The sequence below is a fragment of the Myotis daubentonii genome, chromosome 5, assembly GCF_963259705.1.
Source record: "Myotis daubentonii chromosome 5, mMyoDau2.1, whole genome shotgun sequence".
Lineage (NCBI taxonomy): Eukaryota > Metazoa > Chordata > Mammalia > Chiroptera > Vespertilionidae > Myotis > Myotis daubentonii.
Window position 1 is genome coordinate 30,615,533 of NC_081844.1, and position 17,705 is coordinate 30,633,237.

Here is a 17,705-nt window from a genome sequence, read left to right on the forward strand (position 1 = left end):
CTCAGGTGTCACGGGAACGGGGCAGAGGCTGAGAAGGCAGTAGGAGAGGGCAGCCATCTTCTCCAAACAAGAGAGGGGTCAAAGCCAGAGGGTGCTGCTTGACTGGCCCCAGAGGGGGCCCACTGCCACAGCCACCTCAGCCACCTGCCTGAGGGGCCAGAAAGCCTTGGGAGAGGAATGTGTGCAGATACAAGCTGTGGACATCAGCGTGGGGAGCCCTCCTTCCTGGGGGCTGCAAGCTGAGGGGCCAGGCCACTGGGGAGACCGCCTTCCTGTCGCCCAGGCACCACTCAGAAATGAAGACACACCAACGACATGGACCTGTAATCGCAGTGCTCATGAGCCTTTAATTCATTATGGACCTAGAGGCAGGGAAATTAGGCAAAAAATACAGCACATCCTTAATCCTGGGTCGGAAAAAAATGAGGGTGGGTGGGGTTTCTGTTTTTGCACATAGACATATATCTTTGTGGAGAAATGTGTTTCTCTTTGCTGTGCGGTGACCTGTCTGCACAAGTCATCCCGGAACCCATGACAGGGGCGCGACCCAGAGACCCCGCCACGGGGCTGGCTCTCCCTCAGACCCCCAGGACCCCATGGGCCACAGAGTGTCTGCCTGCTTCTTTTTATTTTCTTTACAATATAAATAGCATTTTCAAACTACATATGAATACAGAGATGGCGCCACCAGGCGGGGCTGCTGCATGCAGAGGGAGACCCCCACATCTCGGCTGACTCCCCTCAGTCCCTCCCGCCCCCGCCCACACGGACAACTGCCCTCCTCCCCCCACCAAGGGAATGAAAGGTTCTTGGCTCATTTACATACTCTCCATTTTCCTTAAATAGTTTTCTCTGGCCTGGTAAGCATTAGAACACTTTTTTTTTTTAATTAAAAAAAATGTATACACGTAAATGACGCTGTCAGTCCTGCAGGGAGAGGGCACGGCAGGGATGGAGAGCACGGAGCCCTTCCCGAGCTCGCGGGAAAGTGTTTCTCTCTCCTAAGTCCACCCACCACTCGTCAGGGGCAGATTCCTTCACGCTGAAAGCAGCGATGCCCTCTCCCTCTCTTGCTCACTCTCCCAGACACACGGGTCACAGAAAGGACAGAGGATGCTGCCAGCCCCTCGGGGTCCCAGGAAGCCCTCCCCATGCCCCTTCCCCATGTAGTGCTTCGGCCAAAGCAGGGGCACCAGGAGCCTGGGGACACAGGCTGGACTTGGGCCACCTGGAGGCCTGATTCGGCTCCGTGTCCTCCCTCCCCGGAAGCCGGGCGCCCATCTGCTCCGCTGCAGGCCACCCACACTGGGGCTCCCTCCCCTGAGCAGGCTGAGGGACTCCTGGGTGGCACCAGGGGCATTCAGTCTGCACAGAGCCCCCTCGCATACTGCAGGCCTCACTGTGGAATGGTTCTCACGGGGGAAGAAGCAAAAGATGGAACAAACCAGAAGAGATTGTTTATTTGCAAAGGTGCTCAGACAGGAGGGAGGCTCCTAGACACCGTGGCCAGCACTTGGCCACTAAAAGGTCCTCCAACCTCCTCCTGTCCCTCCTCCTGCCTGGCCAGAGAGGGGCTGGCACTGTGGCCAGCTGCGCAGACAGACCTTCACAAAGTCAGGGAGAGAGCAGAATGACAGGGCATGGCCTGTCGTTGGGTGTCATCCCCCCTCCAGGCCTCACCGCACTTCCCTGCCTGCTTACAGAGGAGTAAGATCTTAAAATAACAACAAACAAAAAAAATGAGATGCTTTTGTCTCCCTCAGCAAGTCTTGGTTCTAATAAAAAGAATATTTTTTGTTTTGTTTTTAAAGCCACAAATCTACAAAACAACTTTAGGGACTTTTTTCCTCTTCTTTGTTTTCCTTTTTTCTTGAGTTTTTTAAACAATAAGTATTTATAGAAAGAGCCTCACAAAGGAGATTTATGTACAGGAGTCACAATCTCAAAGGCTGCTCAGGAGGCAGGCAACGCAGTAGCACCTTTTCGAGAAGAAGAGCTTACGTGGTTTACGAATCTGAGTAGTAGGGGTGGCGCGAGCCCCAGCCGATGCCCCCAGAGCCGGCGTGGCCCCACTCCCTGAGTCTGGGCCCTGCAGCATCCTGCTTGCTCCTGTCCCCGCAGAGCATGGAGGTAGCCTCTCGGGGCGGGGAGGCGAGGACAGGAATTCACAGCAAGCAAATGCCCGGGCCGCTGCCGCCTGCTTTGCTGGGCCGAGGGGTGGCTGGGCGCTGGCTGGCTGTCCTAGAAGGGGGCTCTGGGCCGGCACTGGGCCTGCAGAAGGCTCTCCATGAAGGCCAGGTAGTCTGGGTTCCGCCCCGAGTCCTCGGCAGCACGCGCAGTGCCCACTCGCGGGCGCTTGGCGGCCTTCACCTCCTCTCCAGGGAAGGCGCTTTCCTGCGGCGCCCCGGTGCTGACTGACTGTGGGGACCAGACAGCACAGGAGTTAGTGCAGAAGGGGGTGTCATGGACTGAAGGTTTATGTCCCCAAATTACTGTGTTGAAGCTCTATCCACCAGTGTGATGGTATCAGGGGTGGGGCCTTTGGGAAGGCATTAGGCCACGATGGTGAGACCCTTTGAGTGGGATTAGAACCCTTACAGAAAGGACCCCAGAGCACCCGCTGTGCGGCTCAAGTGCTCCCCCCCCTCCCCCCCCCGGCAACACACACACATAAGGACCCCAGAAGGGGGCTGGCTGTGAACTAGGAAGTGGGTCTCACCAGACACCAGATCTTCCAGCACCTTGATCTTGGGCATCCCGCTTCCAGGACTTTGGGAAGCAATGTCTGTGGTTTAGGCTGCCCAGTCCCTGGTCTGTTATAGCAGCCAGGACAGGCTGAAACAAGGGCTCCACTGGGGCCTGCCCTGTGGGGGCCGAAGGCCACTGACCCTCACCTAATACCCTCCGAGAGGGACAGTTGGTCCCTGGGATGGCTTCTCCTTCTCAGTGCTCCTGTCTCTGTGTAAACCCCCAATCCTGTGCGTGAACCTCCCAGCAGGTGGGCCCGGAGGGGATCCAACACCTCCATCACTGGCTCTAGAAAGGGGGTGGCCGGGCCATGAGGAGTGAGGGGGGTGAGGCTACTCATCTGTCTGGCAGCTCCAGTCCATTCCCCAAGGGAACCTGGTGTCTGAGGTCAGCTGTGCAAACCCCCCGTCGTCCCCCCCGAGCTCTTACTTTGAGCTCAATCACCCCCAGCCGCAGCTGCCTGCTCCTCAAAACCTGGCCTTTGGATTAAACACAAAAGAAAGGGAACAGTGACGGGCGGGGAGAAGAGGCCCATCGCTTCCCACCTCCCGGGCTCACTGTTCCCTTTGAAAGGGATGAGCTTTAGAAAGTGTCTCTTTCTGCACCGCCAACCTTGGAGTTCAGATTGTGTGTGCAGGCAGCAGCTGCTCCACGTGCAGGACGTGTCACCAGGCGCCTGCCTGATGCAGGTTCATCTCCTCCTCCCTGCACTGTTACTGGGAAGGGCCCTCCAACGTGCTCCCACCTGCCAGACCATGCTCACTCCTGGGAGCTGTCCCCCAGGGGAGCAAAGGCCACGGCAGGGAGGTCAAGGCCACATCCCATGACTCCCGAGGGCTTCTGAGGGCAGCCCACCTTGTGCAGCCACTTACCAGCCGTGACCGGACCCTCTTGGGCAGCTCCTCATCCAGGGTGAAGATGTCGCCGCGCTTCACTGTCAGCTGGGACCCGTCCTCAAACTCCACCTGTCCGGGGGCACAGTTCTCAGGCTGGTGCCCAGCACCCATGACTGACTCCCAAGGTCCCACCACCCAGGCCACTGCTGCTCAACTGCCAAGCAGGGTGCTGGTCAGGGCATCCCCACCGGCCCACTCATGTCCCCACTCATCAAGTAAGGGCAACAAGAGGAAAGGGATGTGATTAAGAATGATGGAGGCTTGCCCAGCCAGCATGGGTCAGTGGTTGAGCATTGACCTATAAACCAGGAGGTCATGGTTCCATTCACAGTTAGGGCACATGACCGGGTTGCGGGCTCCATCCCCTGTGTGGGACGTGTAGAAGGCAACCAGCCAATCAATGATTCTGTCTCATCATTGATGTTTCTCTCTCTCTCCCCCTCTCTCTTCCTCTCTGAAATCAATCAATCAATCGATATATATATATATTTTTTCTTTTTTCTTTTTTTCCCAAAGTGATGAAGGGTCCAGACTGTTTTTGTTTTCTCTGGTAAGAGAAAGCAAAACAGCAAAGAATTCGCAGTCATTGTCTGTGGTGCTGGGACACGGGTGGTTTTTCTTCTAGGGTTCCATGCTTGTAAATAATTTTCCTTCCACAATCATGGGAAGGAACCACCATCCGTCTTCATTTAAAAAAAAAAAAAATCAGGGACACTGAGCTGTCTGCTTAAAAATGGTTAAACAGTACATTTTATGTTATCTATGTCTTCCCACACAAAAAATTGAGAAAACATCTGTAAGGGGGAAATATTAAACAATTTGAGGCCCCTTCCAGCTTAAAAATATAACAAGCCCTAACTTTCTAGGTTAAGTGGGCAAAGATGTGCAGTCCCCAACAGCACACTCAAGGGCCCCACCCAAGCCTGCGGGTCCCCTGCCTCCTATACCTGAAAGACAGCACCCTGCTCACCTGATAGATGTGACTGGTCACAGAGGAAATGAACTTGGCCTTGTAGATGTTTCCATCAGTCCACCGGAGTTCAACAAACTCCCCTTCGGGTGGGGGTCCCAGCCGGACACAGTCTCGACTCTGTTAGAAGCAAGAATGTGTGTGTGTAGGGAGTCAACTGGGGGAAAAGGAGACATATGTAAAACTTTAAACAAAACAAAAAAAGAAGCAAGAAGGTGGCAGGAGGTGAGACGGTGGGTCCCTGGGCACCGGCACCCACCTGTGGGCTCTGTGGGGTTAGATCCTCCCCATGCTCTACTGCCTGTGGAAGCCAGTGGCGCTCTCTGAGCATACAGGATCGGGTGCTGGGCAGGGGTGGGAGGTGGGGGAGATGCAGTGCCCACCCTGGGGGGCCACCCTTGCTGTAGGCTCATCCAGACCGACAATGCTTTCTGCTCTGTTCCCCGCTAAGCCTATGGCCTAGACCTGTTCAGTGGAGTCATAGGTGACCCTGGACACAGGTGACTCCTTTGAGGGATTGGGGCCACTCCTGACTTCTTAACAGCAGCCCCTGCCCACCCTGTGCCCGCCCACAGCTCACAGTGATGCTCTCCGGGTACAGGTTGTCACTGTAGGACCCGTCATCAAAGTTCACTTCATAGAAGGTCTGCGTGGTGGAGCCGATAACACGGCACCGGTAGTAAAGCCCATTGCGGTTCTTGGTGATGACCACCTGGCCTAAGGACACAGCTCTCAGGAACTGGACCTGGGGCGGAGGGGAGAGGGCCGCGTCAGCGCTCGGGCTGTGGGTGGGCAATGGGAGGGGGCGGAAGGGCCGGGCACTCACGTTGTGGCTGCCCGACTTGTGCTTGAAGCAGGTGATGGAGACGACGTAGGGCCAGTCATCTGGCTCCATGAGGACCCCTGCGGCGTGGGCGCAGGTCACGTGGAAGGAAGTGGAGCAGTGCTCGCAGGAGCACTGGATACAGGCCCCAGACACCTTCTTCATCCGCTTCCGGCAGTACACGCATTTCTGGGGTGACATGGAGAGGAAATGGGGCTCTTGCCGGCACCTGGTGCTGGGAGCCCCCCCACTGAGCTTCCAGGACTGTTTCCTAGGAGTGACCCCCAAGGCCCAGGGCTGGGAGGCAGGGGCCCTGGCAGCCTGGCCTTGGCTAGAGTCACCTGGGAAAAGCCCAGGGAGTCCGATGAGCAAGGGGCAGAGAGTCCCTCACCACAGTGGATAGCCCCTCAAACCAACTGGCCTGTGGCTCCCTCCCACCCACAGGAGCACTCCCAGGACCCCCCCACACCGGCCCCTCTGCAGAGGTGCCTGCAGCAGGCACCACTCAGCCACACGGCGGAACACACTCAGCCAACAATAAGCATGAGGCGCTGACACTCACTACAACGTGGTGGGCCTGAACACACCATGCTTAGTGGGAGAAGCCAGACACCACAGGCCACACAGTGTGTCTGCCATTCATGTGAAATGTCCAGGCAGGCACATCCAGAGATAGGAAGTGGACTGCCAAGAGCAGGGGGCCTGGGGGGCTCTTTTGAGGATCATAGAATGCTCTGGAATTAGAGATGATGCTTATACAACTCTGTCAATGTATTAAAAGCTACTACTGAATGGCTCCCTTTACAATAGTGAATTCTATCTTAATTCTGAATAAAAAGCACTGCAGAATAGCTTCCTTCAAAAGGAGGAGGGTCTGCGTGAGAGCGTGCACCCGGTGGCGGTCCTGTGGTGGGAATGCCCCTGCCTGGAGTGACCTGCTCCTGTGGCGTCAGCACCCTGGACACCCCCACGCCGTGGCTCAGCAGTCAGCCCGCCCGCTGGTGCCTGTCACTCTGAGCATTTAATAAGCAGCCTTTATCACGCTGTAAACCATGTTCAAAAGCCAGATAAGCACGGCGGCCAAGGGCGCCGCAGGAGCTGCCACACCGATCGATGGCAATGAGATCTCATTATTAAACTGTCAATATCAAATCCTCCCGCCGGCCTTGGGACGGTGCTGACATACAACATACCCCTGGCGGCATTAGCCCTCGGTCTGGGGCCTCCGCAGAGCAGAGGGGAGCACAGCGCCTGAGATCCCGGAGGAGCCGGCAGGGCTCCAGATCTTGCACGTGTCACCTGCTCCACCGAGGCCCAGGAGAAACCATCGGCCTAGCCTGACTCAAAACACAATCATCCCCCGCCCAGTGGGTGGCAGCTCATTATCCTGAGCTTCTGCATCATGAAGAATGTGGGCCAGGCCCCCACCACGCCATCTGTCAGGAGCTGAGCATGGGGTGGGTCCAGTGTCTAGGTTTTTCCAGCACCCATCCCCGCCTGGTGAGGGGATGAGCGCATGGCTCAGGCCACTGGACAGACAGGGCCAGCCCCTGCTCACCAGAACCCCCCAGGCACAGAGACGGTGGCCAGGGAAGACTGGGGATAGACTGATGGACAAAGACCTGGAGTGCCTGTTCCCCAACATGTGGCCTGTATGGCGCAGGAAGATGGGCGGGCGGCTGGGCAAGCAGGAGTTAACCACTGGCTTCCTTGCGCAGCTCCATTAAGCAGTACAAGCCAGCCTCGTGTAAAAGGATTTTTAATTCATCGTTACAAGTGCTGGTAATGAAGAGGCTGCAAGCTGGAAATGTCAGATGCTCCATAAAGCGTCTGGGGGAGGATGGATTACGGGCTGTGCACCGCACCATCACTCCACCTGAATGATGAAGCTTTTATGCCCGTAATCACCTGCAGGCCACCAGCCTCCTCCTGATTGCCCGTCTGCATCCAGCACTCCATGCCTGAGGTTCCCGACCCCCACAGGCTCCCGCTGGTGCCCACTCAGCTCTGCCTCGTGGCCCAGCACCTGTGGGCTCGAGGTGGGTGTCCCTGTTCCTTCCCACAGGACTCCCCACCAGGCCCACTGCCCACAGCCCACGTTCTCTACCTTCTGCCCTCTGAAGGCACATCAAAACCCAGGACTGCCCAGGGAATAAAATGGGAGGAAAAGCTGGGAAATAAAACGGGAAGAAAAGACAGCCATGTATGCTCCGGATGCCCCAGCCAAAGTTCCAGCTCCCGGGTGCCACATGACAGTCCCCATCAGAACTGCCACCCCACATCCCTGCGTGGGACACATCCCCAGCATGGCTGCCACACACTCACAGTAACGATAAACCTGAGAGCAGGCACAGGTGCTCAGACAGCATAATCAGGGCTTTGCTGTCAGGCCCCGCCAATGTGCACCATGAAGATGATACAGAGGGGAAGGCAGAGCACAGAAAGGTCAAGGAGTGTGTTTGGAGTCACACAGCTGGCTGGCAACCGAGCCAGGAATGGAACCCAGTGCATGCTAACAGTCACCCTCTGCCCACACTGCCTACTGCCCCAGAGGTTCACCGAGGATGGCCACATGCTCCTTAGAGGGGAAGCGCGACGTAAACCAAGAGAGGTCAGTTATGAACTCCAACAACTCAACAGCAAACACACAACCTGATTTAAAAATGAGTGAAGAACCTAAATAGACATTTTTCTAAAGAAGACGTACAGGTGGCCAAGAAGTACATGAAAAGGTGCTCAGAACCACTGATCATCAGGGAAATCAAAACCACCAGGAGCTATCATCACAGGCATCAAGAAGACAAGAACTAAGTGTAGGTGAGGATGTGGAGAAAAGGGAATCCTCATGCACTGTTGGTGGGGATGTAAACTGGTACAGCCACTATGGAAATCAGTATGGAGATTCCTCAAAAAAATTAAAAACAGCGGACATATGACCCAGCAATTTTTATTTCTGGGCATATATAGAAGAAATGAAAACAGGATACTGAAGAGATAAATATACAGAGTGGGGCAAAGTAGTTTTACACTTGTGAATATGCAAAACAGTTTAGTCTTGTAGTATTATTTATTACTAGAGGCCCAGTGCACAAATTCGTGCACAGGTGGGGTCTCTCTGGGTGGCCTGCAGGGATCAGGCCAAAACCCACAGTCCAACGCTGCCTGCAGCTCCTACCTGCTGCTCCTGCTCATCCCAGCCCCACTGTGCCTGCCACGGGCTTGCGCCCAATCAGTCCCTTCCAAGGGGAGTGGTCTGAGGGATTGGGCTGAAACAGGCTCTCCGACATCCCCCAAGGGGTCTCGGATTGCGGGGAGGGCACAGGCTAGGCTGAGGGACCCTCCTGTGGTCAGCACACATCATAGCGAGCAGTTAAGCAGCCTTAGCATATCATTAACATATTACACTTTGATTGTTCGGTTGTTCTGCCATTCGGTCTATTTGCATATTACCCTTTTATTATATAGGATATTATATGCCATATGAATAATTGTAAGCCTATTTTTGCCCCACCCTGTATACACCCCTGTGTTCCCTGTAGCATTATTCACCATAGCCAAGACATGGTAACAACCTAGGTGCCCACTGATAGATGAATACATAGAGAAATGTGATCCATTCACACAGTGGAATATTATTCAGCCATGATAAAAAAAATACTGCCATTTGTGACAACATGGAGGGACCGTAAGAACATTATGTTCAGCGAGAGAAACCAGAGGCAGCGGCCAAATGCTGCAGGATTCCACTGAAAGGAGGTGCACATAACAGTCAGACTCAGAGAAGCAGTGGCGGGAGGGGTGGGTGCCAGGAGAGGGATGTTGCTCATCAATGGGTATGAGTTTCAGTTACACGCGCTGCATATATCCCAGAGCTCTGCCACACGACATTGTGCCTATAGCTAGCAATACTGTACCGTGCACTAAAATTTTATTCAGAAGGGAGATCTCATGCTAAGTGTTTTTACCACAATAAAAAAAAAAAAAAAAAAAAAAAAAAAAGAGGGGCTAGTTAGGTAGCAAGAAAATTACAGGACAAGATCCAGGGGTCCTACCAGCTTCCACCGCTGCTCAGGGATGGCGCTGATGTCCACAGGATGGCGCTCCATCACGTTCAGAAACCGAACTTCAGGGACTGCGATGGCGCAGATCACGTGGACCCATCTGGGGGGGCATCAGAGGTCATGGGTGCCCCCTGCCCCCTCCCTGCCCCTTGCTATCTCACTCTATTGGCACTGCCCCTATCCACAGTGCTGTTGCTGGCCGGTCAGGGCTTACCAGAATTTAAGGGATAATCTAATCTGAGTGATTATTTGCTCCTCCTAATCCCCCACCCCAACTCGAGGCCCTGAGGAGGAACCGACACCTCTAGAGGCACACACCCAGGAGAAGCAGCACCCCTTCTACCCACCTCTTGTCTGTTGTCATCTGCAAAGCTCCTCCCCGGAGGTTGCACAGGCAGCACTCCTGCAGGGAACAGACAAGCCCCTGGTGAGGGGGGCACAAGGGAGGGCTGCCCCCATGCTGCTCTGAGGCCTGGTCCATCCCCCGTCCCCCAGTCCTTACATTTCAAGCTAGCAGTCACCAAAGGGAGGGGCCAGGAGTGCGTCGGGCTCCACCCCCTCACTGCCAAGGTGAAGAAACCAAGGCCCTTGGAGGTGAGGTCGCCAGCCCAGGGTCACTTTGCGGGATCGGGCAAGCCCAGGGCCCAGGCCTGGCTCCCCCATGGGGCTGGACAGCTCTCAGAGTACCACCCCAGCTGCAGGGGTGAGTTACCGCAGTCCAGGCGTGGGCCGTGCACCGGGAACACGTCCAGCCTTCATTGACCAGCTCCGGGCGGATGCCGTAGCAACCTGGAAGGCAGCGGAGGACGGCTGAGCCAGGTGCACCTGTCACTGCAGCTGCACGCGAAGCTCGGGGCCTCCTGGAACCCAGCCTCGGCTCTGGGGGAACTGCTCCCACCTCCTCTACCTCAGTCCCAGCCACGGCACACAGGGCAGGAGAAGGGTCTGGAAACAGATGCTGGGAAGGGGAGCAGGGCCCTGTCACTGCCCCCCACCCCCTCCTCCCTAAGCTTTGCTGAGTTGAGACCCTGGGAAAGTGACCAAGAAGTTGTATAACATGCAAAGTCAGCCTGGACACGAGTTAGGATGGGCTGGGCTGGGTGGGCCGGCCCAGTGCTCAGGCGAACAGCTATTTCTAAAACTCAAGTCAGAGGTTCTGAGTCACCAAGGTGATTTGCTTTGGAACGTGGTCATGGTTCAGAAACAGGGAGAGGGCACAGAGGAGGAGGCAAACAGACGGTGCTGCCAAGAACAAGGGGCTCTGCGTCACCCTTGGGTCACTGCCCAGCAGCACTGCAGGGCCCTCAGCCTTCAGGGCTGGTCGCCCACCAAATGGGCTTGGCTGGCTGCAGTGGGCAGCAGCCAGGTGCTAAGGGTTCCCTAGAGGAGACCCCAAAGGACAACAAGTGCCCAAGAGCCTACACTGGACCCCTTTGTGCTGTCTCAAGGCATTCAGCCAAGGTCAGTGCCTGGGGGGCCTGGCTCCTGGAGGAAGTAGGGGCTCACTTCCCTCCAGAACCAGGTCTCAAGGAGCACACCTGTGCTAAGCCTTCTGCCTCCTAAGGTCAGTGAGTGAGGTGCCTCTTCCCCTGAGAACCCAACCACAGGCCTAGAGTGGTCCCTGGGAGCCTGCCCTGGAGAGCATCTCACTGAGCCAACAGGCTGCCAGACAGGAGACAGAATGACCCCAGGCAGCCTCTGCTGGGACAGAGGAGGGACAGAGGAGGGACAGACGAGGGACAGAGACCTCTGGCTGCTCTCCTCTGTAGGACGGGAAATTACATGGTCCCAGAAGGCTCTCTTCCTTCCTGAGATCTCAGCCTCCCATTCCCTGCCCTGATGCCTGAAGGGGGCAGAGGTCCATTCTCCTGTCTCCTTGGGCTATGCTTCAGGGTCTGGGAGAGGGTGGCTGCTGACACCAGACATATCAGATCCCGGACCTCTCTAGAGTCACATCCTTACCATCAACTCTGGCCCCAAAGCAGAGTTTAGAATCATGATGTTGCCTAACAAGCACCTAATCACTTCCTGCGGCACCCAGGCCCAGAGGGCAGGGCAAGGCTCAGCAGAACTGGCTGGAAGGAGGCTGATCAAGCAGGCCCACCTTGGCCAGGGGAAAGGGCAAGAAGTCTTCCCCTGAAGGCCAGGACCCCGCCCCAGGACACAGGGCCTGTGACAGCCCCGTAACAGCAGCCGAGGGGAAGGGACTCTTGCTCCACAGCTGAGACGGTGGCCATCCTAGAAGGGCGAGCACGGCTGCATGCCGCAGTCCCCACAGTCCTCCTTCAGCCCAGCTGCCTGTCGTCTGGGACCCCACTCACTGGCATGGACCTGCAGGCAGCACTTGGCACAGGCGATCAGCAAGCTGGTCCCGTCATCACCGATGTAGGAGTTTGCGGGGAGTGGCTCTGTGTTCTCGGCGCTGGAGGTGAAGCACATCTCAGGGATCAGCGGCCGCGTCTTCTGGCCGCATGTGGAAGGTGGTATGGAGGGGCCCTCCCCGAGAGAGGCCTGTGAGGCCTCCTTCTCCATCTGTAGGGACTGTAGAGGGGGGTGCCTCCAGTGGAGAGCCCAGTATGGGGCCACCTGTCATAATTAAACCAGGCTTCGGGGCCATCCTTGCCACCTCCCTTGGTCCACTCCTCAAGCTGCTTCTATATCCAAACACAGCCCTAGCCTGCCTCCCACCCTCCCAGCCCTCAACCTGCTCTCCCAAACACAGTCAGATCTTGTTCTGCCCCCACTGAAAACCCTCCATTAGGGTCACATCTGGATGCAGCACCGACACCACCCTGCTGCCCTCACCCTCTTGCCTTCACAGTCCCTTACCCACTTCCTCTAGCCACATGGGCCCTGCTCTTCCTTCAACACCCCACATGCCATCCTGCCCCAGGGCCTTTGCACACACTGTTTCCCCTGCCTGGAGCACTCAGATCTCTGTTCTGGACCCTGCCCTGCCCAGGTGACTAGCAGCCCTAGCCCGTTGCTCTGCTATCTGTCTCTGTGGTCCAGATTGTCACCTGATGCCATGTTATCTGTGTACCTATGTAGATGTCCCCCCACCTCCAATATGTACTCCATGATGGCTGTAATGAGTTCTCCAGATCTCCCCATGTGGTGAAATGACCCTGCCAAGGCACTGGGATCTAGCACCCCCATGCCTATCACAGGGCATGGGGCTCCCAAAAGAGCTTCCCCAGGCCCTCCAAGGTGTGAGAGGAGCATTTGCCCCTGCTCTTGTCCCAGGAGGAAAGAGCTCCACTGGAGAACTTTGGCCTCACAGGCCAGGTGTCAGGAGGATGGTGGCACCTCAGATTAGGGGACTAGCTTTGAAACCAGAGCCTCACATCAGTCTCTCCCCACCCCTCTAACCTGCCCCGAATGACTTCTTTCCAAACAGGCACCTGCTTAGAGCGAGGGCCCTGGGTTTTGGAAACGGTTGGCCCACAAGCCCACTGGCATTGCGGGCTGATTAAAGTTAGCCACAACTCTTTGCTTAACAGCTGGAATTAAGAAGATTCATATCTGAAGTTGGAGGTGCCAGCACTCTGGCTCCAGCAGCCTTTCCAGCAGCACTGAGGGGGATGTGCCTGGAGGAGACATCTGGATATCACTTGTTTCCTCCCCCAGACGCTGAGTCTGCTTACAGACAGTGAGTCTGGGCAGCTCTAGAGACGGGCACGCTGCCCTTGGCACGGGGCATAGACCCCGGGGCAGCTCAGCTAATGTGTAGAAAGCACCAGGCACTAGGCTAGGAACACAAGACCCAGAAAAGCAAGCAAGAGTTGGCTCTGTCTTCCAGGGATTCACAGTCCAGGGGTCAACAACACAGAGGCAGGAGCAAGAGCAGAGCAGAGTGGGGAGCCCAAGGTGGGGCATTCCAAAGCCAGCCTGGGGACAGCAGGTCTGGGGAGGCTTCCTGGAAGAGGTGGCAAATGAGTGAACTCAAAGAATGAACAAAAATCTGACTGGCAAGGCAGGGGGTTGGGGGTGGGAGACCCTGGGGGACATCAAAGAGCACACTGTTGCTGTGGGAGGGGAGGGGGGCAGTTGTCAAAGGCCACAGGGCATGTGGCCCGGCTGAAGGCTGTGGTGAGCCTGGCAGAGTCTCCAGCCAGGGAGTACATGGATGGAGCAGCATCTCAAATGCCTGTCCTGGCCATGGTGAGGCGCTAACAGGAAGGACAGGGGCCCTGTGGGGGGAGGAAAGGGCTGGAAAGCAGGCAATGGTCAGGGCAGGGGAGGGGGACAAGGGGTTGAAATAAGAGGTTAAGAGGGAAACTGGGCAGGCTGATGGCACAGAACAGAGTGCAGGGAGATGCCAGGCTCCCAACTTGGGAAACATGGGACAGAGGGGGCCCCAGTCTGGAAAGTGCAGAACGCTGTGTGCCTGGCTCAGGGGCGAGCCATCAGGTCTTCATAGCTCTGGTGTCCCAGCTGGGTCACAGGGGGTCTTTGCCCTGGCCCCAGCCCACCTCTGGGACTTGGCTGGTCACCACCCATGCCCTCTGGCCCCAGCTGGTGCCAACCCCAGGCCAAGTTGAGGAACTTTCCAAGGACAGTGGCCATGCTGTAACCCCACCCCTCAGTCTGACACCCCATTTTTATTCCCATTGAAAAATCACCTTTAGATAAAACTCAGAAACTGGCCCTTTCCCCACAGCCCTCACAAAGGGAGGCTCCCGCACGCCCTGAACTGTCACGGGCTTCTTCCTGTGACTGTCCCACCCCCACCTGTCCCATTTCCATCCTCCAGGCTCTAACTGATCCCACTGTGGCTCCTGCAGCAAATGGGTTCTCCTTTCCCACCACCCGCCCCAGAGTTCCTGTTCAGCAGAGCAAATGGTGGCACCGAGGGGAACAGACAGTGCCCTGTGTGGCCCTCTGGGGCCATGCGCTCACCTGGCTGTACGGGTAAAAGAGGGTGCAGATGGCGCAGTAGGGCTCGGTGAGGGCAGCCACCGCGTTGAACTTCCTCTCAGCCTGGAAGCTGGCAGCCTTGTTCTTCCACTGCAGGGACAGCAGGGACCTCAAGGCCTCGGGGTCACTCATGTCCTCCTCCCCGGAGAAAGGGAAGGCTTCTAGAGTAAGGGGGGTGGGGGAGAAAAAGTTAAACCTCGCCTGAGGTTCACTCCCTGCCTAGAAGGGTGGGTGCTTTACTGCCCAGAGAATTCTTGGTGATGTTCCCCACTTACACAGCCCCCGAGTCTCTCTGCAGAGGCCACCAAGCCACCCAGGATGGGGTGGAGGGGGCTGGTCTTGTCTGGGGGTGGGAGATGGGCTGAGCCAAACCTTGGCAGGTCAGGTAGGATCTTGAGTTCAAAGGAGCCAAAAGAGTGTGGCTGAGAGTTGTGGAGGGGAAGCAGGTAGGAGGGGGAGAGGTGGTGTCACCAGAAAGTCCTATTAAGGCAGTGGTTCTCAACCTTCCTAATGCCGCGACCCTTTAATACAGTTCCTCATGTTGTGGTGACCCCCAACCATAAAATTATTTTCGTTGCTACTTCATAACTGTAATTTTGCTACTGTTATGAATCGTAATGTAAATATCTGATATGCAGGATGTATTTTCATTGTCACAAATTGAACATAATTAAAGCATAGTGATTAATCACAAAAACCATATGTAATTACATATATGTTTTCCGATGGTCTTAGGCGACCCCTGTGAAAGGGTCATTCGACCCCCAAAGGGGTCGCGACCCACAGGCTGAGAACCGCTGTATTAAGGGAAGATGGAGGTGACTAATTAGCGGGTCTCTTCCGTCCCCCCTCCCCCGCCCTGCCTGTCATCACCTCTCGGCCGCCATTACCAGCCCCTGCCCCCGAAGTCTCATTGCTGGGTTTCCTGAGCACCTGAGACTCAGCGCTCCCCTGGGAGCCTGCCCTGGAAGCCAGTGCTCAATCCTGAGGCCCCAACCTTCACAGCGGCATCTTCCTCGAGACCCCTTCCACTCCTGGGAGCTCAGCGCTGTGATCCATGGAGCTTCTAGAACCCTCCCTGCCCTAGCCTTCAAATTAGATTCAGAATAAAAGAAGCCATCCAGAAGATTTTCAAATTCCACATGCTTCTTAAGCGGAAGGCTAAAGCGGAAGATGAAAAACTGGCTTCTCAGGGTTTCTGCCCAAGAAATAGCAGCTCTGACTCTAGCCAAGTGTTAAGTACAAGCGTCTCAACTCCAAGCCTCCGCCGCTACGGCTTGGCGGCTCCAGATCCAGCTCCCACAGACCAGCGGCTGAAAGAGTCACTTCTGCTGCAACTGGTGGCTCCCCAGCCTGTGCCACCTCTCTCCCCCCACACCCCCATGTCCAGCCATAGGTCTAAGCCCTGGGTGTCTCTAATGACAGCTGTCTGCCTGGGGAGGGGTGTTTCAAAGTTTTCCTCTAGTCACACAGCCTGGGGCCCGAGCAGGCAGGGGACAGCAACCTCGCTCACCCTCATCACTGGATGCCTCTTGCTTGACCACTGACAGAGGGGAACGGGTGGGCGGCTTGCCCAGAGGGTGGCGCCGGCTCTTCTTGATCTCCATCTTCAACTTGGAAAACGTTGACTGAGCCTGAAACACAGGACAGGAAGTGTCTTTGAGTCACAGCTCAGAGACGGGAGCAGGTTCAGCTCAGTGGTGCCTCAGTTTCCCCAGCAGGAAGAGGTGGCAAGAGCCACTGTGGTTTCTAAACCACATACACGCTGTAGGCCTCTGTGAGCCATGGGGGCCATTTCATGAGCAGGGATGCTGTGGCCAGTGCACAGGGACAGGCAGGATCCTCAGTCCCAGGGGGCCTGGAGGGCATCCTACCTGCACTTCGCCGGCTCCACTGTCCTCCTCAGGCTCCGTCAGCTCCATGGGGGCTAGCTGCTCCTTCCAGGCGGGGCCCTTCTGGGGAAAGTGCTCAGACGCCTGCTGGCAGGACACTCGGCCCTTCTCACACGTGGCTTGGCTGGCCCAGGGCACCACATACAACATGGGGATGATGGGGCGGGGCTTGGGCTCCAGCTCCTCGCCAGGTGCCTCGGGGGGCATGACATTGAGGGGCGGTGGCAAGGGGCTCTCCTCAGTGACTTCAGGGCCGGGGGTCAGCACTGGGGGCTCCAGTGGGGGCGTTGGCACCTCCTCACCGGGGAACTGGGGGGGCAGGGGTGGGGGCAGCTCGGGTAGGAGTGGGTGGTGAGGGTGCAGGGGGCTCTTCTTCTTCCGGTCGCCCTTGGCCTTGGCTGGCCGCAGCTTGCCCCTCCTGTCCTCTGTGAGGAGAGAGGAAAGACCGGTCACAGCTGAGGCCTGTGGCCATGCACCCTTGTGGGAGCCCCGACGCAGGCAGGAGCTGGCTGGAGGGGAGGAGAAACCCCTCTGGACTTCCCCAAAAGAACACAAGTTAAAAACACTGCCAGTTATGCTTCCAGGTGGCAGGAAACCAGCCACTTCCTAGTCTTGGGGGAGCCCCCACCCCTGCCCTCACCTCTGGGTTCTGTACGTGCTCAAAGCACCTTCTGGAATTAGCTTGAGGTAGAGGAAAGACATGTGTCTTTCCCCAGGGGTGGGGTAGAAGAGGCAGGTTTTGTTTTCCTTTTGGATATCTGAGTTTTGTGTATTTCTACAGTAAAAACACACAACTTGTAGAATTTTTTAAAAGCAAAGACTCAAACAATAAACCATAAAGGAGAAGTCACTTAAGTGGAACCAAGAGCAGATGGGCCTGGAGGGCCCAGAACACCCTTCCGCCCCTGGGGGCCGGTGCTGGGGGATTTCCTGACAGGGGACAGGGCGGGGGTGGGAAGTAGATGAGGCGTGTCTCCCATGGCATTTTAATTGGGGGCCAGGATGGGTGTGTGGTCAGCAGAATCATGGCAGCCCCAGGGACTCTCCTCTCAAGGATGACAGGCCTGGCGATGACCTACCAGGGCGAGCTGGGAGCACAGCGAGCTCTAGAGCCCTCAGGCCTTGCCTGCCCCGTCTGGAGAATGGGCACATAGAACATCTGGGTGTCCCAGGTCCCCAGGGGTTTAGGATGCTACATAAAGAGCAACACTGGCTTGGAACCAGGGGACCAACTATTTTGGCTGCCTGCGACGGAGGGGCTCCTGAACACCCCGGGATGAGGGTCGGAGGCCCAGAGTTACCTGTGCTCGACAGTCTCAGGCTGGGAAAAGAAGGACAAATGGAGGGCAAGGATCTGTCCCTCTCCATGTGAAACTAGTGACAACAGGAAGTATA

The 17,705-nt window shown here is 56.4% G+C and overlaps 1 protein-coding gene across 9 annotated transcripts in view; it reads right to left on the bottom strand.

Annotated features, from left to right (window-relative positions):
• Positions 1-322: 322 nt before the first annotated feature.
• The window catches only part of KDM4B (lysine demethylase 4B), a 134,559-nt gene continuing 117,176 nt past the window's right edge, over positions 323-17,705 (bottom strand). For 3 of the 9 annotated variants that reach the window (XM_059697078.1, XM_059697074.1, XM_059697075.1), the window contains 11 exons: positions 16,293-16,735; positions 15,932-16,052; positions 14,401-14,579; positions 11,820-12,084; positions 10,211-10,287; positions 9,846-9,901; positions 9,490-9,598; positions 5,195-5,626; positions 4,615-4,734; positions 3,621-3,713; positions 323-2,418 (listed from right to left, as the gene is read on the bottom strand). In XM_059697078.1, the coding sequence (XP_059553061.1) occupies positions 2,242-2,418; positions 3,621-3,713; positions 4,615-4,734; positions 5,195-5,626; positions 9,490-9,598; positions 9,846-9,901; positions 10,211-10,287; positions 11,820-12,084; positions 14,401-14,579; positions 15,932-16,052; positions 16,293-16,735 (2,072 nt within the window). In that variant the 3' untranslated portion in view covers positions 323-2,241. Of the gene's footprint in view, positions 2,419-3,620; positions 3,714-4,614; positions 4,772-5,194; positions 5,627-9,489; positions 9,599-9,845; positions 9,902-10,210; positions 10,288-11,819; positions 12,085-14,400; positions 14,580-15,931; positions 16,053-16,292; positions 16,736-17,705 lie in introns of those variants that run through there. The other 6 variants (XM_059697085.1, XM_059697079.1, XM_059697077.1 and 3 more) reach the window with 5 other exon arrangements.